This window comes from Entelurus aequoreus, linkage group LG26, assembly GCF_033978785.1.
Source record: "Entelurus aequoreus isolate RoL-2023_Sb linkage group LG26, RoL_Eaeq_v1.1, whole genome shotgun sequence".
NCBI classification, from domain to species: domain Eukaryota; kingdom Metazoa; phylum Chordata; class Actinopteri; order Syngnathiformes; family Syngnathidae; genus Entelurus; species Entelurus aequoreus.
The window spans coordinates 27,972,729-27,998,208 of NC_084756.1; the positions used below are offsets into that span (position 1 = coordinate 27,972,729).

The 25,480-nt window shown below is 36.5% G+C and overlaps 1 protein-coding gene across 1 annotated transcript in view; it reads right to left on the reverse strand.

The window, feature by feature from the left end:
* Window positions 1–25,480, reverse strand: part of eya2 (EYA transcriptional coactivator and phosphatase 2) — a 181,105-nt gene that overhangs the window by 4,163 nt on the left and 151,462 nt on the right. Inside the window, exons 10-15 of the mRNA XM_062037495.1 lie at window positions 21,289–21,378; window positions 9,429–9,487; window positions 7,170–7,330; window positions 4,510–4,624; window positions 208–329; window positions 25–125 (exon numbers count right to left, since the gene is read on the reverse strand). Coding sequence (XP_061893479.1) covers window positions 25–125; window positions 208–329; window positions 4,510–4,624; window positions 7,170–7,330; window positions 9,429–9,487; window positions 21,289–21,378 — 648 coding nt within the window. The remainder of the gene's footprint in view (window positions 1–24; window positions 126–207; window positions 330–4,509; window positions 4,625–7,169; window positions 7,331–9,428; window positions 9,488–21,288; window positions 21,379–25,480) is intronic.

Here is a 25,480-nt window from a genome sequence, read left to right on the forward strand (position 1 = left end):
GTTACTGTACTCTTTTAAAGTTACCTTCTTAGCCACTGCCTCCTCTTCGGCCCCGTCCCCGACCACCACGTAGACGGCTCTCCTTCCAAACCTCTGAGAGATGCGCTCGAAGCAGCTCTCTTTGCCTAACAAAAATACTTTTAATAATGGAAGTCAACACATTTTGAGTGGCATCTTTTGTTTCTCCCCCCCCCTTCCTATGTTTACCGATCTTGGTGGCGCTGTAGATGTTCTCTATGGGGAAGGCTGCTCCCAAACCGTACAGAAGGACTTTGGAGAGGGCGGGGATGAGCTGTGTGGTGGTCACCAACACGTTCACACAGTTAGGCCTGCATGAGACAAGTGTAAACAAAATAACTTATTCTACCATTTGTGAATAGCAGTGTAGTGGAATTTCTGCCCTTTTCACCTTTTTCTGTTTTGTACCATTTGAAGAGCATACGTGTGTAAGAGTTGAGCGTATGGTCACCCTGACATTGTACCAGATGTTTTGATTGTTTGTTATGGCTAAGGGATTCAAGGATGTTGCAGAACAAACAGGTCCAAAACAACTGGACCTTGACACACGAGGGAAACGCATAAATAACCAAGTAGATCAAGTCTAGGGATGATTCTCTCTTCATCCAACGTCTCCGCAGACACTGTCTGTTTGCATGGCAATTCAATCCAACCTTGTACCATTTGATTATGGGTAAATACAACTTTTGTACTCAATTCACTTTTGTTCCTGTTTAAGATTTGGACATTTCTACCACAGCAGTAAGACAATTACTTATTCTACCTGTACTAATGGCAGTTAAACAATAAAAACAATAAAACCGCCTGTCATCATACCTTCAGTAACAAGCAACGTCTTGACGGTTTAAACCAGGGGTGTCAAACGTAGAAAACTGGTTTTATCCGGCCCTTCGAGATGAGTTTGCTAAGTATAAAAAAATGAGCTAAAATATTCAAATGAAGGGGCAATTTTAAATCTGTCCACTGGATGTCACTATAGCAATTGTTTGCGGATGTGCCGTGTTAAGATAGGAAAGGGGTGTTCAAACTTTTTGACTTGGGGGGCGCATTGGGCTAAAAACATTTGGTCGAGGGCCAAAAGCTTACTGCATGTAAAATAACTATATATATATATAGCCTATACATATACAGCAGGGGTCACCAACGCGGTGCCCGCGGGCACCAGGTAGCCCTTAAGGACCAGATGAGTAGCCCGCTGGCCTGTTCTAAAAATAGCTCAAATAGCAGCACTTACCTGTGAGCTGCCTCTATTTTTTAAATTGTACTTATTTACTAGCAAGCTGGTCTCGCTTTGCCTGACATTTTTAATTCTAAGAGAGACAAAACTCAAATAGAAAATATTTTAAAGACTTGGTCTTCACTTGTTTAAATAAATTCATTTATTTTTTTACTTTGCTTCTTATAACTTTCAGAAAGACAATTTTAGAGAAAAAATACAACCTTAAAAATGATTTTAGGATTTTTAAACACATATACCTTTTTACCTTTTCAATTCCTTCCTCTTCTTTCCTAACAATTTAAATCAATGTTCAAGTATTTTTTTAATTTTTATTTTAAAGAATAATAAATACATTTTAATTACATTCTTCATTTTAGCTTCTGTTTTTTCGACAAAGAATGTTTGTGAAATATTTCTTCAAACTTGTTATGATTAAAATTAAAAAAAAAATATTCTGGCAGATCTAGAAAATCTGTAGAATCAAATTTAAATCTTATTTCAAAGTCTTTTGAATTTCTTTAAAAAATTTTGTTCTGGAAAATATAGAAGAAATAATGATTTGTCTTTGTTAGAAATATAGCTTGGTCCAATTTGTTATATATTCTAACAAAGTGCAGATTGGATTTTAACCTATTTAAAACATGTCATCAAAATTCTAAAACGAATCTTAATCAGTAAAAATTACTAATGATGTTTCATAAATTCTTTTTTTAATTTTTTCAAAAAGATTCGAATTAGCTAGTTTTTCTCTTCTTTTTTTCGGTTGAATTTTGAATTTGAAAGAGTCGAAATTGAAGATAAACTATGTTTCAAAATTTGATTGTCATTTTTTTCGTGTTTTCTCCTCTTTTAAAGCGTTCAATTAAGTGTAAATATCATTAGTTATTAATAATAACATAGAGTTAAAGGTAAATTGAGCAAATCGGCTAATTCTGGCAATTTATTTAAGTGTGTATCAAACTGGTAGCCCTTCGCATTAATCAGTACCCAAGAAGTAGCTCTTGCTTTCAAAAAGGTTGGTGACCCCTGATATACAGTATATGTTTACATATTTTGACAATATAATGTACCGTATTTTTCGGACTATAAGTGGCAGTTTTTTTCATAGTTTGGCCGCGGGTGCGACTTATACTCAGGAGCGACTTATGTGTGAAACACATTACCGTAAAATATTAAATAATATTATTTAGCTCATTCACGTAAGAGACTAGACCGGGGGTCGGCAACCCGCGGCTCTAGAGCCGCATGCGGCTCTTTAGCGCCGCCCTAGTGGCTCTCTGGAGATTTTTCCAAAATGTATGAAGAATGGAAAAAGATGAGGGGAAGAAAAATCTATTTTTTTGTTTTAGTATGGTTTCTGTAGGAGGACAAACATGACACAAACCTCCCTAATTGTTATAAAGCACACTGTTTATATTAAACATGCTTCACTGATTCGAGTATTTGGCGAGCGCCGTTTTGTCCTACTAATTTTGGCGGTCCTTGAACTCACCGTATAGTTTGTTTACATGTATAACTTTCTCCGACTTTCTAGGACGTGTTTTATGCCACTTCTTTTTCTGTCTCATTTTGTCCACCAAACTTTTAATGTTGTGCATGAATGCCCAAAGGTGAGTTTTGTTGATGTTATTGACTTATGTGTGGAGTGCTAATCAGACATATTTGGTCACTGCATGACTGCAAGCTAATCGATGCTAACATGCTATTTAGGCTAGCTATATGTACATATTGCATCATTATGCCTCATTTGTAGCTATATTGGAGGTCATTTAGTTTCCTTTAAGTCCTCTTAATTAAATTTATATCTCATGACACACCATCTGTATGTAATATGGCATTTAATTTCTTGCGGCTCCAGACAGATTTGTTTTTGTATTTTTAGTCCAATATGGCTCTTTCAACATTTTGGGTTGCCGACCCTTGGATTAGACGTATAAGATTTCATGGGATTTAGCGATTAGGAGTGACAGATTGTTTGGTAAACGTATAGCATGTTCTATATGTTATAGTTATTTGAATGACTCTTACCATAATATGTTACGTTAACATACCAGGCACCTTCTCAGTTGGTTATTTATGCCTCATATAACGTACACTTATTCAGCCTGTTGTTCACTATTCTTTATTTATTTTAAATTGCCTTTCAAATGTCTATTCTGGGTGTTGGCTTTTATCAAATAAATCTCCCCCAAAAATGCGACTTATACTCCAGTGCGACTTATATATGTTTTTTCCCTTCTTTATTATGCATTTTCGGCCGGTGCGACTTATACTCCTGAGTAGGGCTGCAACCAACAACTAATTTGATAATCGATTAATCTGTCGATTATTACTTCGATTAATAATCGGATAAAAGAAACAAACTAAATTTCTATCCTTTCCAGTATTTTATTGGAAAAAAACCCAGCATACTGGCACCATACTTATTTTGATTATTGTTTCTCAGCTGTTTGTAAATGTTGCAGTTTATAAATAAAGGTTTATAAAAAAAAAAAAAAAAAAAAAAAAAAGTAGCCTCTGCACATGTGCATAGCATAGATCCAACAAATCGATGACTAAATTGATTGCCAACTATTTTTATAATCGATTTAATCGATTAGTTGTTGCAGCCCTACTCCGGAGCGACTTATACTCCGAAAAATACGGTATAAGCCAGTAATTTCCAGAAGTTATCTCACCCTGTGAGAAGCCTCCATTTTACTAATGATTTCCAATGTTGCAAAAATGTGTAGAATACAAATTCAAATACATTTCCGTCAACGAAAATTTGCATCAGCATTTGATAGTAGGCTGATATAGACATCATGCGTTGCCTTCATTATAACACTTATATAAGGCTTTTAATTTTTTGCGGCTCCAGACAGATTTTCTTGTGTGGTATTTTTGACTCTTTCAACATTTTGGGTTGCCGACCCCTGATTTAAGGCAACCTCCTGATGTAGTTTTATTCAACCCCACAAGATGGCAGTAGAGAATGGCACTTTATCTACCTTTGCAAGCGCTTTAAAATGCAGTATTTGCGCCACTCGGCCTTTTTAGACTGTTGTTTACAAATGAACTCAGCCGTTTGCGCCTTACTGATTTACAACATTGGTTCTGTTGCTGCTGTGTTGTGCAATATACTTGTCAACAAATGACACTTTCTCATGCTCTCCAAATAATTACCGGTGTTCTCATGTCAGATGTAACATTGTCCCTTATTTTGTTAGGTAAAATAAACGCCTCGCCGATAATTAGAGCATTTTTACGGGGAGATGAGATGATGGACTAACCTGGTGCTAATGAGGGCCAGAGCTTTGAGAGCTTGGGTCAGCCACAGGTCAGTGAGGACCTCCATCTCCCTCCTCAGCTGCAGCCACTCCTCCCGCTTAGGGCTGCCCAGCAGACCTGTCCGCCAGGGGGCAGCATTAGCATGGTAATCATCTACACTAATATGAACAAAATACACATTTGATGGACTTAAGTCAGGGGTGTCAAACTCATTTTAGCTCAGGGGCGGCAAGGAGGGAAATCTATTTCCATAGCATAATAACTTAAAAGTAAAAACAACTTCAGATTGTTTTCTTTGTTTTGCTTTCATCAAAAATAGAACAAGCGCTCTATAAAAATGTACATTTTACAAATAGTTTTCTTGGCAAAACACTTCAAGTTAGTTCAAAATACTGCGGAAAAGAATTGCTGCAGTTTAAAAAACAGTCTCAGTGTATTTACAAAGGCAATAAACCTTAAGCACACATTTTTACAATGGAGTTCAGGGTGTGCAACTCGCTTTCAACTAACTACGAAGATGTTGACTTAACCTCTAAAGGCCTTAGTTGCCACATGTGTGGACAGCACCTTTTACACTGCAAAAAGTCAGTGTTCAAAAACAAGAAAAAAACAAAACAAAAATGAGGGGTATTTTATTTGAACTAAGCAAAATGATCTGCCAATAGAACAAGACAATTTGGCTTGTCAAGACTTTCCAAAACGAGTAAAATTAGCTAACCTCAATGAACCCAAAAATACCTTAAAATAAGTATATTCTCACTAATAACAAGTGTACTACTATATGAGTACGTATTTTCTATTGTTTCATTGAAAATAAAACAGCAAAAGTCCATTTGGCTGTCATCTGTTTTAATTATGAGACACAATTGTGTCAAAGTCACGATTTTTTTTTTTACGTGCTTGAAATAAGAAATTATTACTTTAAAAAAGTAGTTTTATACTTGTGAGTAGAGATTGCCGATAATATCGGCAGGCCGATATTATCGGCCGATAAATGCTTTAAAATGTAATATCGGAAATTATCGGTATCGGTTTTTTTATTATCAGTATCGTTTTTTTTTAAAATTTTTTTTTAATTTTTTAAATTAAATCAACATAAAAAACACAAGATACACTTACAATTAGTGCACCAACCCAAAAAACCTCCCTCCCCCATTTACACTCATTCACACAAAAGGGTTGTTTCTTTCTGTTATTAATATTCTGGTTCCTACATTATATATCAATATATATCAATACAGTCTGCAAGGGATACAGTCCGTAAGCACACATGATTGTGCGTGCTGCTGCTCCACTAATAGTACTAACCTTTAACAGTTAATTTTACTCATTTTCATTAATTACTAGTTTCTATGTAACTGTTTTTATATTGTTGTACTTTCTTTTGTATTCAAGAAAATGTTTTTAATTTATTTATCTTATTTTATTTTATTTAAAAAAACCCCAACCTTATCTTCACCATACCTGGTTGTCCAAATTAGGCATAATAATGTGTTAATTCCACGACTGTATATATCGGTTGATATCGGTATCGGTAATTAAAGAGTTGGACAATATCGGAATATCGGATATCGGCAAAAAGCCATTATCGGACATCCCTACTTGTGAGTGTTGATGACACAGCTTTGCAACAGTTGATATTCTAGTTTCAAGCATGTTTTACTCAATATAGGTCATCAAATCTCAGCAACAAGCTGTAATATTTTACTGACATCATTTAGGACCAAAACCCTTAAAACAAGTAAAACACTCTAACATAAAATCTGCTTAGTGAGAAAAATTCTCTTATCAGACAGGAAATAAGAAAATATCACCCTTATTTGAGATATTTAATCTTACTTAGATTTCAGTTTTTGCAGTGTAGCTTTTATTTCCAAAATTGTGTACACTACTGAATTGGGGTCTTATGGCCGCTTATGTGGACACTTATACTGCCATCTGGTGGTGTCAGAAGAGTATAACATACAATGGAATTTGGAAAAAAAAATGGTAAAAATAAGAATTAGCCTGTCACTAAACATGAAGTACACGTTTGTTACTTATGGACTAACATATCAAAAGATGATTCTTAGTTTTTATTCTAATTAGGGTCCAATAAGCCCAAATAGCAAAGAGAAATAAAAAAAAGCATGTAAACAAACAGCTTGGGCCTTAAGAGGTTAAGTCTTTGCACCTTACCCTTTTTTTTTAATTTTACCCTTTGATTGGATAATTCACAAGGAAAGAAGGTATTGTGCATGGATGCTGCATCAGTCTGCCGCCATCTGCTGCCAGCTGATTGCTTGCACCTGCGCTGATTGGAGTAGCAAGGTGCTTAAAGTCAGCTGACACTTCATCTTTAAAAAGTGTCACGTGTGACGTGGGTTGCACTCAAATTGCTATTGCAAAAAAAATATTACAAATTGCTATTGCAACATCCAGTGGACACATTTAAAACTGCAGTTTCTATCAATAAAAAAAAATTCCAGCTCATTTTTATACTTAGCAAACTCATCTTGCAAGCCGCGGGCCGGTTTAAACCTGTTGGCGGGCCTGATATGGCCCACGGGCCGTATGTTTGACACCCCGGACTTAAGTCTACGTGCATTAGCATGATACTTTTTTCCCCCCCCCAGCCAATAAAGAATTGACTCCCATATACCCACACAGTACACACACTTACCCCCGACATTATTCTTGTAAGTGTTGTAAATCTCCTTGACCCTCCGGTATCGGAAAGCCAGCTTCCTCATCCAGTCCACCCCGCCGTGGACCCCCGAGCCTAGACACAATGAGCCGGCCCCCGCTGGGCTCTGGAAGCCGTCGGTCAGGAAATTGTACGTGCTGCAGGAATCACAATCACAAGTTACAGCAGTGTTTTTCAACCCTTTTTGAGCCAAGGCACATTTTTTTTGCGTTAAAAAAACCCGGAGGCACACCACCAGCAGAAATCATTAAAAAACGAAACTCATTTGACAGTAAAAAGTCGTTGTCACAATAGTTGGATATGACTTTTAACCATAACCATGCATGCATCACTATAGCTCTTGTCTCAAAGTAGGTGTACTGTCACCACCTGTCACATCACACCCTGACTTATTTTGCGTTTTTTTTGCTGTTTTCCTGTGTGTAGTGTTTGCGCTCCTATTTTGGTGGCTTTTTCTCTTTTTTTGGTATTTTCCTGTAGCAGTTTCATGTCTTCCTTAGAGCGATATTTCCTGCACCTAATTTGTTTTAGCAATCAAGTTAATTTCAGTTGTTTTTATCCTTCATTGTGGGGACATTGTTGATTGTCATGTCATGTTCGGATGTACACTGTGGACGCCGTCTTTGCTCCACAGTAAGTCTTTGCTGTCGTCCAGCGTTCTGTTTTTGTTTACTTTGTAGCCAGTTCAGTTTTAGCTTTGTTCTCCATAGCCATTCCTAAACTTCAATGCCTTTTCTTAGGGCAGGGGTCGGCAACCCAAAATGTTGAAAGAGCCATATTGGACCAAAAATACAAAAACAAATCTGTCTGGAGCCGCAAGAAATTAAAAGCCATATTACATGTGTCATGAGATATAAATTGAATTAAGAGGACTTGAAGGAAACTAAATGAGCTCAAATATAGCTACAAATGAGGCATAATGATGCAATATGTACATATAGCTAGCCTAAATAGCATGTTAGCATCGATTAGCTTGCAGTCATGCAGTGACCAAATATGTCTGATTAGCACTCCACACAAGTCAATAACATCAACAAAACTCACCTCTGTGCATTCATGCACAACGTTAAAAGTGTGGTGGACAAAATGGGACAGAAAAAGAAGTGGCATAAAACACGTCCTAGAAAGTCGGAGAAAGTTATACATGTAAACAAACTATACGGTGAGTTCAAGGACCGGCAAAATTAGTAGGACAAAATGGCGCTCGCCAAATACTCGAATCAGTGAAGCATGTTTAATATAAACAGTGTGATTTATAACAATTAGGGAGGTTTGTGTCATGTTTGTCCTCCTACAGAAACCATACTAAAACAAAAAAAATAGATTTTTTTTCCCCTCATCTTTTTCCATTCTTCATACATTTTGGAAAAATCTCCAGAGAGCCACTAGGGCGGCGCTAAAGAGCCGCATGCGGCTCTAGAGCCGCGGGTTGCCGACCCCCGTCTTAGGGGCACTCATTTTTTCTCACTCATCTCAAAAAGACATCATACATGACCAACACATTTACAGGCTTGTCAGACAGGTCGGCCGGGCTTATTTTTTGGTTTAAGCATTAGACACCTTTTTACCTGCATGCTGCCTCCCGCTGTTTCCGACATCTACAAAGCAATTAGCTACTTGCTGCCACCTACTGATATGGAAGAGTATTACACGGTTACTCTGCCGAGCTCTAGACAGCACCGACACTCAACAACAACGCATCATTTGCAGACTATAATTACTGGTTTGCAAAAAATATTTTAAACCCAAATTAGATCATCTCCCTTGGCACACCAGACTGTATCTCACGACACTAGTGTCGCGGCACAGTGGTTGAAAAACACTGAGTTATAGAACAGGGGCGTCCACACTTTTTCAAACTTTTTTCCATACCGTCCCGCATGCTGAAAAATCTAAGAATATGGGGGATACTTACATTTTTTGTTATGAATGCTAAAAAAAAGCTGTATTTTTAATTTTTAATTTAATTTCTTTGTTTAATTTAATTTTTAAATACAGAAAAAAACATGCGGTGGGCCACAAATTTCCCCCAGGCTGTTGAAGCAGATTTTTAAAAAAAGGGCAGTTCATGTGTAATTTCCTCAGTTGTCCACACAGGGGCGCTCTAAGCTTTACATTGTCTTGCTGCAGAGCTTGGTAGGCTATGGAGGAGGTCAAGTGTGTACAAATAAAGCTCTGTCAGCATAAAATCATTCAAATAAACTGAAAATGTCCAAAAAAAATCCACATTTTTACCTCAAGTCCTGTCCATTATCGTCTGACGCCACGTCGTCGATATGAACCTGGTCACATTCCTGACACACAAAGTAGGAAAGTCACATTTGAGATTCAGGAGAAAAATGTATAAAATCACCTTTTTTATTACGGTGAAAAATGGGTACTAATTCGCATGACAAAAAAAAAAAAACTCAATGGATTTTTTTCATGTTTTTGTAGTATTGGTTCAGTATTTTTTTTACGAAATCTAAAAAGAACAAACGTGAAATGAAAACACATAAAACCACAAAGACACTATAGTGAGATTGTGCAGGAGTTCCTAATAAAATGGCCTGTGAGTGTACATGGCAAAAGATTACCAGCTGTAATAATAAAAATATGGAATAAAAATAAATGAAATAGGATGGTTATGATCACTGCTTATGATAGCAGTCGCTAGATGTAAAAAAAAAAAGAAAAAAGGCCTCCTTGTGTTGGATTTTAAAATGATCTCATTAATTAGAGCCTAAGTATGATATGACTGAGTATATTTAATAATATAGGAATTATATAAGGTGGCAATATTGCAGCTTTGGTTCCATTTAAGATAATGTACATACATGTAAAAGAAAGCCAAAGAAAATGGAAAAAAAAATTAATTAATTAGCAACAGTGAATGGATGTTTTTCATACTTTTATAGCATCGGTTCAGTATTTTTAACGACATTTAAAAAGAACAAACGTACACCTCCCTGACGGTGTCAATAGAAACACAAAGAACCTACTGAGATTGTGCAAGAGTACCTAATAAAATGGCCCGTGAGTGTACATGGCAAAATATTCCCAGCTGTAATAATAAAAATATGGAATAAAAAAAAAAAAGAAGGATGCTTATGATCACTGCTTATCATAGATGGAAAAAATGCCTCCTTGTGTTTGATTTTAAAATGATCTGATTAATTAGAGACTGAGTATGTTGCGACTTAACAATATAGGAATTATATAAGGTGGAAATCTTGCATCTTTGGTTCCATTTAAGACAGGGGTGTCCAAAGTGCGGCCATTTGCGGCCCGCAGCTAATTGTTTACCGGCCCGCCACACATTCTGGAAATACTATTGTAAAAATAAAAAAGAACATTAAAAAAAGTGGAATGAGGTGAAATCTAACGAGAAAAAGTTGCAATGTTGACACAAAAGCTGCCATGCAGGCTGTTTTTTTTCTTTTGTCTTTCTTCATTTTTCTTTTTGTGCCATTGCTCAAAAAATAATAATGATGACAAAAAAATCCATGTTATAATGAATTATTTTCAGGGCTCCAATTACTTCAAATATTTCACTTTAAAATGTTTTATGTGGTAAATATTGCATATATTGTGTAGTAGCCATATAAAAACATCAAAGTTTTCTTTGACAAAAGCGCATAAAACAAACAAAATAATAGTTCCAGCATAAAATGGACAGATATATCTGAAGTTGATCTCGTAACTTAAGTGTTGAAAGTAAAAGAAAAACCTAATCAAAATGTATCACTTTATGAGTGGGGCACCTTTTGGATCCCAAATATATTTAGTGATTTTTTATTTATCTTTTCAATGTGATTACTCAAAAATATGAAATAATTAAAATCAATGGTGTCCTTTTAGGGCTCTAATTGCTAAATACTGCATATTTCAGTTTTACTATAAAAAAACTAAGTTGTTTTTGACAGAAAAGCCAAAAAACTTTTTTTTAAATTTGTATTACTTTATATCAACTTGAAGTTGATATAGAGATTTACTGTAAGCGTTAAAAAAAAAAAAAAAAAAAAAAATCTGACTTATTTTTAACATTTTAATGACTGAGACCCTTTATGGTCCCCGGGACCCCTAAAGGTAAAATAATTAAAAAATGCATATATTTTGTTATGGTTTGAAAATGAAAAATATCAAAATAGCCCCCACGTGCTTTAATTTTTCCGTGTGCGGCCCTCAGTGGAAAAAGTTTGGACACCCCTGATTTAAGATAAGGTAAAAGAAAGCCAAAGAAAATGAAAAAAAAACAACAACAACTCAATGAGCAACATTTAATGTATTTTTTTCATACATTTATAGCATTGGTTCGGTATTTTTAACGGAATTTAAAAAGAACAAACGTACACCTCCCTGACGGTGTCAATAGAACCACAAAGAACCTACTGAGATTGTGCAAGAGTACCTAATAAAATGGCCCGTGAGTGTACATGGCAAAATATTCCCAGCTGTAATAATAAAAATATGGAATAAAAAAATTAAAAAAAGGATACTTATGATCACTGCTTATCATAGATGAAAAAAAAGGCCTCCTTGTGTTTGATTTTAAAATGATCTGATTAATTAGAGACTGAGTATGTTGCGACTTAACAATATAGGAATTATATAAGGTGGCCATCTTGCATCTTTGGTTCCATTTAAGACAGGGGTGTCCAAAGTGCGGCCATTTGTGGCCCGCAGATAATTGTTTAGCGGCCCGCCACACATTCTGGAAATACTATTGTAAAAATAAAAAAGAACATTAAAAAAAAGTGGAATGAGGTGAAAAAAAAAAGTTGCAATGTTGACACAAAAGCTGCCATGTAGGCTGTTTTTTTTTCCTTTTGTCTTTCTTCATTTTTCTTTTTGTGCCATTGCTCAAAAAATAATAATAATGACAAAAAAATCCATGTTATAATGAATTATTTTCAGGGCTCCAATTACTTCAAATATTTCACTTTAAAATGTTTTATGTGCTAAATATTGCATATATTGTGTAGTAGCCATATAAAAACATCAAAGTTTTCTTTGACAAAAGCGCATAAAACAAACAAAATAATAGTTCCAGCATAAAATGGACAGATATATCTGAAGTTGATCTCGTAACTTAAGTGTTGAAAGTAAAAGAAAAACCTAATAAAAATGTATCACTTTATGAGTGGGGCACCTTTTGGATCCCAAATATATTTAGTGATTTTTTATTTATCTTTTCAATGTGATGACTCAAAAATATGAAAGAATTAAAATCAATGGTGTCCTGCATTATTGATCTTTTAGGGCTCTAATTACTAAATACTGCATACTTCAGTTTTACTATAAAAAAACTAAGTTGTTTTTGACAGAAAAGCCAAAAAACATTTTTTTAAAATTTGTATTACTTTATATCAACTTGAAGTTGATATAGAGATTTACTGTAAGCATTAAATAATTTAAAAAAAATAATAATCTGACTTATTTTTAATATTTTAATGACTGAGACCCTTTATGGTTCCCGGGACCCCTAAAGGTAAAATAATTAAAAAATGCATATATTTTGTTATGGTTTGAAAATGAAAAATATCAAAATGGCCCCCACATGCTTTAATTTTTCTGTGTGCGGCCCTCAGTGGAAAAAGTTTGGACATCCCTGATTTAAGATAATGTAAAAGAAAGCCAAAGAAAATGAAAAAAAAACAACAACTCAATTAGCAACATTTAATGTATTTTTTTCATACTTTTATAGCATTGGTGGTATTTTTAACGACATTTAAAAAGAACAAACGTACACCTCCCTGACGGTGTCAATAGAACCACAAAGAACCTACTGAGATTGTGCAGGAGTACCTAATAAAATGGCCCGTGAGTGTACATGGCAAAATATTCCCAGCTGTAATAATAAAAATATGGAATGAAAGAAGAAAAAATAGAATGCTTATGATCACTGCTTATCATAGATGGAAAAAAAGGCCTCCTTATGTTTGATTTTAAAATGATCTGATTAATTAGAGACTGAGTATGTTGCGACTTAACAATATAGGAATTATATAAGGCGGCCATCTTGCAGCTTTGGTTCCATTTAAGAACATGTATAAACATGTAAAAGAAATACAAAGAAAATGAAAAAAAAAAAAACCTCAATTAGCAAAATTTAATGGATTTTTTTCATACTTTTATAGCATTGGTTCAGTATTTTTAACGAAATTTAAAAAGAACAAATGTACACCTCCCTGACGGTGTCAATAAAAACACATAAAAACACAAATAATCTAGTTAGCGTGTGCAAGAGTACCTAATAAAATGGCCCGTGAGTGTACGTGTCAAAAGATTCCCAGCTGTAATAATAAAAATATGGAATACAATTTAAAAAAATAGGATGTATATGATAACTGCTTATCACAGCAGTCGCTATATGGGAAAAAAAGGCCTCCTTGTGTTTGATTTTAAAATGATCTGATTAATTACAGCCTAAGTATGTTATGACTGAGTGTATTTAATAATATAGGAGTTACATAAGGTGGCAATCTTGCAGCTTTGGTTCTATTTAAGAACATTTATATACATGTAAAACCGGGGTGTCAAACTCGCACACACCGCAGTAAGAGGGCGCCTTGAACAGTAAATAATATATGACTATAAAGGATTGATCATGACTTTGTTACAAAATTGCCTATGCAGTATACATTTGATGATTATATATTATTTTCACATACACCATAAAAAATCATGTAGAATTTATGCTTAAAAAGACTGGCAGCTTAGAATTTTACAGCAAAGTATACAGTGTTTTTTAGTTTATTTTTTAAAGCATATTACTATAAATGGAAAAACAACACCATTGTTTTTTTTACAATAAAATCCTGGTGACTTTCATTTAAAATTTTTTCCAGTGTACAATTTTATAAATAGTTTGTTTCCAAATAATAGGTTAAGCAGATATTTAAGTATTTATTTAATTTAATTTTTTTTTAGAATGTATGGTGTCATAATATTTGTTGCATTAATAGATAATAAAGTTTAAAAAAAATGTGCAATTGCATGCTATAGATGTCTTTTGTTTCTGTCAAAATGGAAAGAAGGAATACATTGAGAAAAGATAAAGTACTTTTATTATTTTTTTAATATTATAATATATTTCCAGGCCTTTGCGGGTCACACAAAGCGGGCCTTTAGTTTGACACCTGTGATGTAAAAGAAAGCCAAAGAAAATGAAAAAAAAACCCCCACGTGCATTAGTGTATTTTCAATACAGTATTTTTCTTTTTGGGGAAAAATCGCAAGTCCACTGTAAATAAATGTTAAGAATGTCAGCAGAACGTCAAACATGACACCAAAGCAGGCGATGTAAATACTAAATCAAGTAAGTGACGTGAACCCTTAACAAGTCTTTCTGGTGATGACAGCATTAATGACAGTCCTCAGATGGTGACACGGCCACGACAACATAATTGCACCTTTGCGCTTTACGGCCCACCAGCTGACTGACGGATTTACCGAGGTCTGAGAACAAAAGGTGGGTTTGGACGGCGAAGAAAAAGAAGGACGGGATTTGCAAATGTCTTTGTTGGCTGCTCTCCCTCCCTTCCAATGCTCCTCCGCCCACACTACTAATGTTCCTGTCAGACAAACTCTTCTGTCTCTCACTATAATCTCTTCCTTACACACACACACACACACACACACACACACACACACACACACACACACACACACACACACACACACACACACACACACACACACACACACACACACACACACACACACACACACACACACACACACACGCACGCACTCTTGTATTTGTTACCTACTTGAGACCTCTGAAAAATGCCTACCTCTATAGGACCAGCCTTTCCAGATATATAAAGATGTGTATTTGCAACATTAATAATATATACATACTTGCTTTTTTAACGGCCCACTGAAAGCCACTACTAGCGACCACGCAGTCTGATAGTTTATATATCAATGATGAAATCTTAACATTGCAACACATGCCAATACGGCCGGGTTAACTTATAAAGTGACATTTTAAATTTCCCGGCAAACTTCCGGCTGAAAACGTTTCGATATGATGACGTTTGCGCGTGACGTCAACCGTTGAAGCGGAAGTATTTTGGAGCCCATTGAATACAATACAAAAAAGCTCTGTTTTCATCTCAAAATTCCAATACAAAAAAGTTGTAGGTGGGATCGATCGGTGTATTAGCGGCTGGCTGCAGCAACACAACCAGGAGGACTTTGAGGATAGCAGACGCGCTAGCCGAACGACCTCACCTTGACTTCCTCCGTCTCCGGGCCACCGACCGCATCGGTGATCGGGTGAAGTCCTTCGTCGTACCGTCGATCGCAGGTGAGCACGGGTCGTGACGAGCAGATGACAGCTGGCCTAGGTGCAGAGCTAATGTTTTTAGCATAGCTCTGTCGAGGTTCCGTAGCTAAGTTAGCTTCAATGGCGTCGTTAGCAACAGCATTGCTAAGCTTCGCCAAGCTGGAAAGCATTAACCGTGTAGTTACATGTCCAGAGTTTGGTAGTATTGTTGATCTTCTGTCTATCCTTCCAGTCAGGGACTTACTTGTTTTGTTTCTATATGCATTTGAGCCTGATGCTATCACGTTAGCTCTGTAGCTAAAGTGCTTCACCGATGTATTGTCGTGGAGATAAAAGTCACTGTGAATGTCCATTTCGCGTTCTCGACTCTCATTTTCAAGAGGATATAGTATCCGAGGTGGTTTAAGATACAAATCCGTGATCCACAATAGAGAAAGGAGAGAGTGTGGAATCCAATGAGCCCTTGTACCTAAGTTACGGTCAGAGCGAAAAAAGATACATCCTGCACTGCACTCTAATCCTTCACTCTCACGTTCCTCATCCACGAATCTTTCATCCTCGCTCAAACTAATGGGGTAATCGTCGCTTTCTCAGTCCGAATCGCTCTCGCTGCTGGTGTAAACAACGGGGAAATGTGAGCAGCCTTTCCTCCTGTGACGTCACGCTACTTCCGGTACAGGCAAGGCTTTTTTTTTATCAGCGACCAAAAGTTGCGAACTTTATCGTCGATGTTCTCTACTAAATCCCTTCAGCAAAAATATGGCAATATCGCGAAATGATCAAGTATGACACATAGAATGGATCTGCTATCCCCGTTTGAATAAAAACATTTCATTTCAGTAGGCCTTTAACCTGTAAAGCACTTTGGTTCAATTTAAAAGTTGTTGTAAACGTGCTATATAAATAAAGTTGACTTGACTTGACTTGACATACTATGCAAATAGCAAATATGATCATCTACATCAACAATATGATTTGTCTGAGTAGCTGGACAGAAAAAAATAAATAAATTCATCAAATAATAATGGATTTGTGATCTTTTTTAATAGATTAGGAAACGTTACAAATAAGAATTGCGGTTCATTTTAAAATCTATTTATTTGACTACCCTAATAATTGGCGCTGATGACTTTATTGTAAACAAAAGTAGGACATGTGCAGCTGTCAAACTCATTTTAGGTTAGGGGCCGCATGGAGGAAAATCTATTCCCACGTGGGCCGGACGGGTAAAATAATGGCCTAATAACTTAAAAATACAACTACGACAACTTCAGATTGTTTTCTTTGTCTTACTTTGGCCCAAAATAGAACAAGCATATTCTGAAAATGTACAGTCGTGGTCAGAAGTTGTACATACACTTGTAAAGAACATCATGTCATGGCTGTCTTGAGTTTCCAATCATTTCTACAACTCTTATTTTTTTGTGATAGAGTGATTGGAGCACATACTTGTTGGTCACAAAAAACTTTCTTGAAGTTTGCTTCTTTTATGAATTAATTATGGGTCTACTGAAAATGTGACAAAAAAGTATACATACAGCAATGTTAATATTTGCTTACATGTCCCTTGGCAAGTTTCACTGCAATAAGGCGCTTTTGGTAGCCATCCACAAGCTTCTGCTTGAATTTATGACCACTCCTCTCTTGACAAAATTGGTGCAGTTCAGCTAAATTTGTTGGTTTTCTGTCATGGACTTGTTTCTTCAGCATTGTCCACATGTTTAAGTCAGGACTCTGGGAAGGCCGTTCTAAAACCTTCATTCTAGCCTGATTTAGCCATTCCTTTACCACTTTTGACGTGTGTTTGGGGTCATTGTCCTGTTGGAACACCCAACTGCGCCCAAGACCCAACCTCCGGGCTGATGATTTTAGCTTGTCCTGAAGAATTTGGAGGTAATCCTCCTTTTTCATTGTCCCATTTACTCTCTGTAAAGCACCAGTTCCATTGGCAGCAAAACAGGCCCAGAGCATTATCCTACCACCACCATGCTTGACGGTAGGCATGGTGTTCCTGGGATTTTCTCCTCCAAACATATTGCTGGGTATTGTGGCCAAACAGCTCAATTTTTGTTTCATCTGACATCACATGGACAAATATAAGACCTTCTGGAGGAAAGTTCTGTATATGACTGTATATGTAATATGTAAATATTACATATATGTTATATTTTATATTGCTACTATGGTACATTTTGAGTCTACTTAATACCTGCATTATCCTCTCCATCCTTACCCTTTCCGCTTTGAGCTACCGTGTGGGACAATTTCCCTTGTGGATCAATAAAGTTTGTCTAAGTCTAAGTCTAAGTCTAGAAGATTGATCAGCACTAAACAAAGTGCATGCAGAGGAGTCGTTAATTAAAACTAATGACGCGCCGGTCGATCGGCCATCAATCAGTATCAGCCAATTTCCCTGAATCTGCCAATGGCGATTAATATCTTTCAGTGCCGATTACACCCGATTCTGTCAAGGATCGTGTGGTGACTGCCTGTGCACCGGTCTTCCCCACGTAAAACAAAGTCACGCACAGGCATCCTCCATTAAGGGATACACCCCTACCAGGAGGATCGTCATACTCGTTCGAGTGACCGCCGATAATAAGTGCCGATTAGAAAAAACTGATCTTCTCTTTAATTGAACGGCGCTTGATAGCGTCTTTCTTGCCAACCCTCTCAATTTTCCGGGAGACTCCCAAATTTCAGGACGTGCTGGCACTGCTTTTAGCGCCCTCTACAGCCTGCCCAAACAGCGTACCTGCTTGGCCACATGATGAATGCAGCTTTTGCTTGCACACGTAAGCGCCAGCAAGGCATACTTGTTCAACAGCCACACAGCTTACACTGACGGTAGTCGTACAAAAACAACTTTAACACTGTTACGTTACAGATATGCGCCACACTTTGAACCCACACCAAAAAAGAATGACAAACACATTTCTGGAGAACATCTGCACTGTAACACAACATAAACACAACACAACAAATACCCAGAATCCCATGCAGCCCTAACTCTTCCGCTCCGCCGACGCACGGAGAGGGGGGGGGTTGATGTGTGGGGGGGTTTGGTGGTAGCGGGGGTGTATAATGTAGACCGGAAGAGTTAGGGCTGCATGGGATTCTGGGTATTTGTTGTGTTGTGTTACGGTGCGGATGTTCTCCAGAAATGTTTTTGTCATTCTTTTTTGGTGTGGGTTCACAGTGTGGTCGTTAAGTATACTGGGAAAACCGGGAGGGTCGGCAAGTATGCAGCTGAGCCGCATCAGAGTGGTCAAAGAGCCGCATGCGGCTCCGGAGCCGCGGGTTGCCGACCCCTGCACTAGAATAAGCACACATTTGATTGGTAAATCATAGTGTAACGAGCTGGAATGACACTTTGTGTGGTGTTGGAGTTGTCCGACTTTTTGTGTGGCTGTAAACGCATCACTGGCTAAGTGCCATATGTGCATGTGTTGGCGCAAGTGAGAAAGAGCGAGCGGGTGCTGTTGATCTAACAAAGTTGCTTTTGGTCTGGTTTGTACTACAGAAAATGACCAGTTTTGCTAGATATCATATTTTTTTACTAATGTTTTGGTGATGTGTTTATGGCCAACAATAAAGAGTTTTGCTCAGTAAAGTGATGGATGGAATTCATGTCCTCCAAGCGTCTCGACAGACGTTACAATATTTGAACAATGATGACGAAAACTGTTTTCTCCGTCGTGTCCGTGTGTCGAAAATTGTTATCCGCTTATTTTTTTATTTGATTTTGTGCGTGGCGTAGATTTGCCGTGCGCAGAGGACGCTTGAGCAGTGCGCAATTGCACAGGCGCGCACCTTAGAGGGAACGTTGGTTGCAAGTAGGGATGTCCGATAATGGCTTTTTGCCGATATGCCGATATTGTCCAACTCTTTAATTACCGATACCGATTCTCCCCCCCCCCCCCCCACCCCCCCTCCACACTCCTGATTGTAAATAATGTAAATAATTCAATGTGATTATCTTGTGTGATGACTGTATTATGATGATAGTATATATGATAGTATATATCTGTATCATGAATCAATTTAAGTGGACCCCGACTCAAACAAGTTGAAAAACTTATTGGGGTGTTACCATTTAGTGGTCAATTGTACGGAATATGTACTTCACTGTGCAACCTACTAATAAAAGTCTCAATCAATCAATCAATCAATCAACCGATACCGATATCAACCGATATACCTGTATACAGTCGTGGAATTAACACATTATTATGCCTAATTTGGACAACCAGGTATGGTGAAGATAAGGTCCTTTTTAAAAAAATGAATCAAATAAAATAAGATGAATAAATTAAAAACATTTTCTTGAATAAAAAAGAAAGTAAAACAATATAAAAACAGTTACATAGAAACTAGTAATTAATGAAAATTTGTAAAATTAACTGTTAAAGGTTAGTACTATTAGTGGAGCAGCAGCACGCACAATCATGTGTGCTTACGGACTGTATCCCTTGCAGACTGTATTGATATATATTGATATATAATGTAGGAAGCAGAATATTAATAACAGAAAGAAACAACCCTTTTGTGTGAATGAGTGTAAATGGGGGAGGGAGGTTTTTTGGGTTGGTGCACTAATTGTAAGTGTATCTTGTGTTTTTTATGTGGATTTAATTTAAAAAAACAAACAAAACAAAAAACCGATACTGATAATAAAAAAAACTATACCGATAATTTCCGATATTACATTTTAACGCATTTATCGGCCGATAATATCGGCAGACCGATATTTTGCTCAGTAAAGTGATGGATGGAATTCATGTCCTCCAAGCGTCTCGACAGACGTTACAATATTTGAACAATGATGACGAAAACTGTTTTCTCCGTCGTGTCCGTGTGTCGAAAATTGTTATGCGCTTATTTTTTTATTTGATTTTGTGCGTGGCGTAGATTTGCCGTGCGCAGAGGACGCTTGAGCAGTGCGCAATTGCACATGCGCGCACCTTAGAGGGAACGTTGGTTGCAAGTAGGGATGTCCGATAATGGCTTTTTGCCGATATCCGATATTCCGATATTGTCCAACTCTTTAATTACCGATACCGATATCAACCGATACTGATACTGATATATACAGTTGTGGAATTAAAACATTATTATGCCTAATTTGGACAACCAGGTATGGTGAAGATAAGGTCTTTTTTTTTATTTATTAATAAAATAAAATAAGATAAATAAATTAAAAACATTTTCTTGAATAAAAAAGAAAGTACAACAATATAAAAACAGTTACATAGAAACTAGTAATTAATGAAAATGAGTAAAATTAAGTGTTAAAGGTTAGTACTATTAGTGGAGCAGCAGCACGCACAATCATGTGTGCTTACGGACTGTATCCCTTGCAGACTGTATTGATATATATTGATATATAATGTAGGAAGCAGAATATTAATAACAGAAAGAAACAACCCTTTTGTGTGAATGAGTGTAAATGGGGGAGGGAGGTTTTTTGGGTTGGTGCACTAATTGTAAGTGTATCTTGTGTTTTTTATGTTGATTTAATTTAAAAAAACAAAAAACAAAAAAAAAACAGATACCGATAATAAAAAAAACGATACCGATAATTTCCGATATTAAATTTTAACGCATTTATCGGCCGATAATATCGGCAGACCGATATTATCGGACATCTCTAGTTGTAAGTATTATTATCGCCGGAGGACGATGCTACACACCGAGTAAGGAGCAGACAGGAAGGCATGCTAAGTTACTTAAAAAGCCGCTGAAACAACGCAAGAAATAAGTGCTTGCAGCAACACATGTATTAGTTCTAATATCGTGACGGACGTGAGCGTCACTTGCCTCTAAGTCGTTGAAGAAGAGTCGCGAGTCGGCCAGGTTGAAGATCATCTCCTCCATCCACAAACCCAGGGACACGGCTTTAGACGAGTCCTGCGCACACAAACACACAATTTCAAGTCCTTTACCAGGACTAATAAAGGAGTGTGAGGTTAATACGGAGGCGTCAGAACAATCCCTTCTCTTGCTTAATTACTCAATGACGGCTTCTGACAGGTGGCTGCTATCCCCGACACGTTTCTTTCGGATGCAATTTAGGAACTACATCTAATTTCCCAGGCCTCGTCAGTGCAGCTGCAGGAATCCTCTCGCTTCCGCCGCAAAACGATCGTCAACTGGAAGAACGTGAAAAATCCACGGGAAGGCAAGTGTGAATCTGCTTCTCGAGTCTAATCTTTATTATCACTCAAACCGGGACACAATATTAGGTACGCCTATTCCCGCTTCCACAACGATGATTCTGACAAAGATTTATTTCGCAATATTTGTATGTTTGTAGTTTTTAGGGTGCTTATTATATTATTACTGTTCATTTTGGCTGCCGGAGGTCACAAAATAATAATAACAATAAATAACACAAGCTAGGCATTATTTCCTTTGTAAAAACATGTTTTTTTATTATCATGCATGAGCATTATTATCTTTATAAAAACATGGATATTTCTTTGTTTGTTAGGCTTGGTGAAAATGAAATACTGTATAAACATATTTTAAAATAATATTTAAAAATGACAGCTGTCAAATTTAATGCATCAACTCATGCGGTTGTGCACAAAAAAAGTATTACAGTAATTATGTATATTTGCGCAGATTAATCACAGGATTTGTTTTGACTGGACATGTTTTTGTACCATAACCGTGGATGGACACCTGAGAGGCGGTATGCATGCGTGCATACCAAGTGCAAAGATGAGTGAGGAGACTCGGACTGGTTAGCTCAGTGGTAAATGTCACGTTGAGATCTAACTGTTAGCAGGTTTTGAGCAAATAATTGTATTGCATCCACATAACACATTTAAAAAAATGTTGACTGTGACATGACATTCCGACAATAAAATTGCATTTGTGTCAAAAGTAATAGTTTTTTTTAGGTTAATTGGAATATTGTAAGCAAGTAATTTACTGTGATTAATCCAAATTTAAAAGGGTGATTAATCTGAATATTATAATTTACATCATTATTATTATTTTTTTTATATTCTTCCTTTAAAAAAAACAATTAAACATAACAATTATTGTTTTGATTTTAATTAATTAATTAATAATCATATAAATTATTTTATAATATTAATATTAATTAATCATTTTATTTATATTAAAACATTATTTTTTATCATAGAGGCATATTTTAATCGAGAAATATAGATATTGTTGGCAGTTACAACTATTTTTATATTTTTAAAGGCAGAATTTGTTGTTTATACTTGTTAGTTTTTTTTGAAAAGCATATTTTTTTCTTTATTGAACATTCATTTTATTTTGTTTTTAAAGGCATAGTTTTCATTTACTTTAAATTAGTGCTGTCAAATTATATTTTTTTAAATAAGATTAATCACTCTTGAATTTGGATGAATCATGATTGATCACAGGTAATTACTTGATTGCGTAGTTTATATTAACTTAAAAAACAGCCCAATATTTGGACACAAATGCAATTTTATCGTCGGAATATCATACAGGAACATTTTGAATTTTTTAAAATTTGAATGTACATAATTTATTTGCTTAAACTTGGGAGGCACTGCCTTTAGCGTTTAGCGTGCTCTCTCACCTGAAAAGGAGACTATTATATATGTCTCCGTTATCCACAGGTTTATCTATAACCCATAACACGGTGGCCGAATGGATATACTGTAGTCACTCATGAACGGTCAGAGAAGCACAAGGCGGTGGCCATGCAGTATTATGGGCCACCTTGCGAGCAACATCCCATCAGCAAGTACAGTACAGTTAGCAGAACAACTGTGTGTTACTGTACTATATATATATATATATATATATATATATATATATATATATATATATATATATATATATATATATATATATACTACCGTTCAAAAGTTTGGGGTCACATTGAAATGTCCTTATTTTTGAAGGAAAAGCACTGTACTTTTCAATGAAGATAACTTTAAACTAGTCTTAACTTTAAAGAAATACACTCTATACATTGCTAATGTGGTAAATGACTATTCTAGCTGCAAATGTCTGCTTTTTGGTGCAATATCTACATAGGTGTATAGAGGCCCATTTCCAGCAACTATCACTCCAGTGTTCTAATGGTACAATGTGTTTACTCATTGGCTCAGAAGGCTAATTGATGATTAGAAAACCCTTGTGCAATCATGTTCACACATCTGAAAACAGTTTAGCTCGTTACAGAAGCTGAAAAACTGACCTCCCGTAGAGCAGATTGAGTTTCTGGAGCATCACATTTGTGGGCTCAATTAAACGCTCAAAATGGCCAGAAAAAGAGAACTTTCATCTGAAACTCCACAGTCTATTCTTGTTCTTAGAAATGAAGGCTATTCCACAAAATTGTCTGGGTGACCCCAAACTTTTGAACGGTAGTGTGTATATATATATATATATATGTATATATATAAGAAATACTTTAATTTCAGTGAATTCTAGCTATAAATATACTCCTCCCCCTGTTCCCTCGTTAACACAATGCCAGAAACGTTGAAAAAAAGCAGGTGTGAGCGTTGCATGAGTTGGTGGTGTAGGTGAGCAGGGCGAGGCTGCAGGGTGTCAGCCAAAGGTGAAGCGGAGATTAGGTGTGTCTGTATTGACTACTGGCTCGTAATGTCACAAACAAGACGGGGGAATAATTACCCAATTAAAACATGGCACCTGGTGGCGATGAAGAGACAAAGATGGAATCAAAGGTGCAGGAAATAACAAGGAGGAAATGTTGAAGGAGGGGCAGAAGGAAAAAAACAATGAATGGAAGCGTGAAGAAGGATTAGGAGAGGCTTGTTCTTCTTGTCTAGCCATTGGAATAACTACCACCTTGTCCTGAAAAGACATAAAAGCCTCTTTCGGTTAATCCGGAAGGATAATTTTTAAGTTTTAAAACTTTGAGTTCTCATTTTATGTGGGGTTACGGGTAACAGCGTTCCCACACTGAGCAGCGCCGCACGATAAGTGAGGTCACGGAAGGCACGGACGCTTCCTGTGGAGATCATACAGTTGCTGACGACAACGACGCTCTTTCGATACACGTTAGGAGTTCTTGACTTTCAATCCACTGCTCCCAATTTGGGTTGAATTGTTATACACATGTACCGTATTTTTCGGACTATAAGTCGCAGTTTTTTTTCATAGTTTACTCAGGAGCGACTTATGTGTGAAATTATTAACACGTTATCAAATAATATTATTTAGCTCATTCACGTAAGAGACTAGACGTATAAGATTTCATGGGATTTAGCGATTAGGAGTGACAGATTGTTTGGTAAACATATAGCATGTTCTATATGTTATAGTTATTTCAACGACTCTTACCATAATATGCTAAGTTAACATACCAGGCACCTTCTCAGTTGGTTATTTATGCCTCATATAACGTACACTTATTCAGCCTGTTGTTCACTATTCTTTAGACATTTTAAATTGCCTTTCAAATGTCTATTCTTGGTGTTGGCTTTTATCAAAGAAATTTCCCCCAAAAATGCGACTTATACTCCAGTGCGACTTATATATGTTTTTTTCCTTCTTTATTATGCATTTTCGGCCGGTGCGACTTATACTCCGGAGCGACTTATACAACGAAAAATACGGGTAAGTCTGTTTGTTAGCGAGCAAGCCACTTCATGCTTCCTGGATAGTAGGACGTGTAGCATCAGAATGTGATATTTGGCATGTCCATTGTTTAGCTAGCAGGCTACTTCCTACTTGAATTGATACAGTACCAATTCCCAGGACCTAGGAATCGGTACCGGTACTCAACGGTACCAACCCAGCAGGCACGAGACATTGATACAATGTTGATTATATATACATGTCCTCTAAAACTGACTTCTAAACAACCTTGCAAAGAAGTTGTATTAGTAAATTGAGACAACGTTGATGTCTAACATTGGCTCAAGTTTGTTGGATGGGAAATGACCAAATTTCAATGGCAAAAACAAACAAACAAAAAAATCAAATAAATAAATATACATATATATATATATATATATATATATAT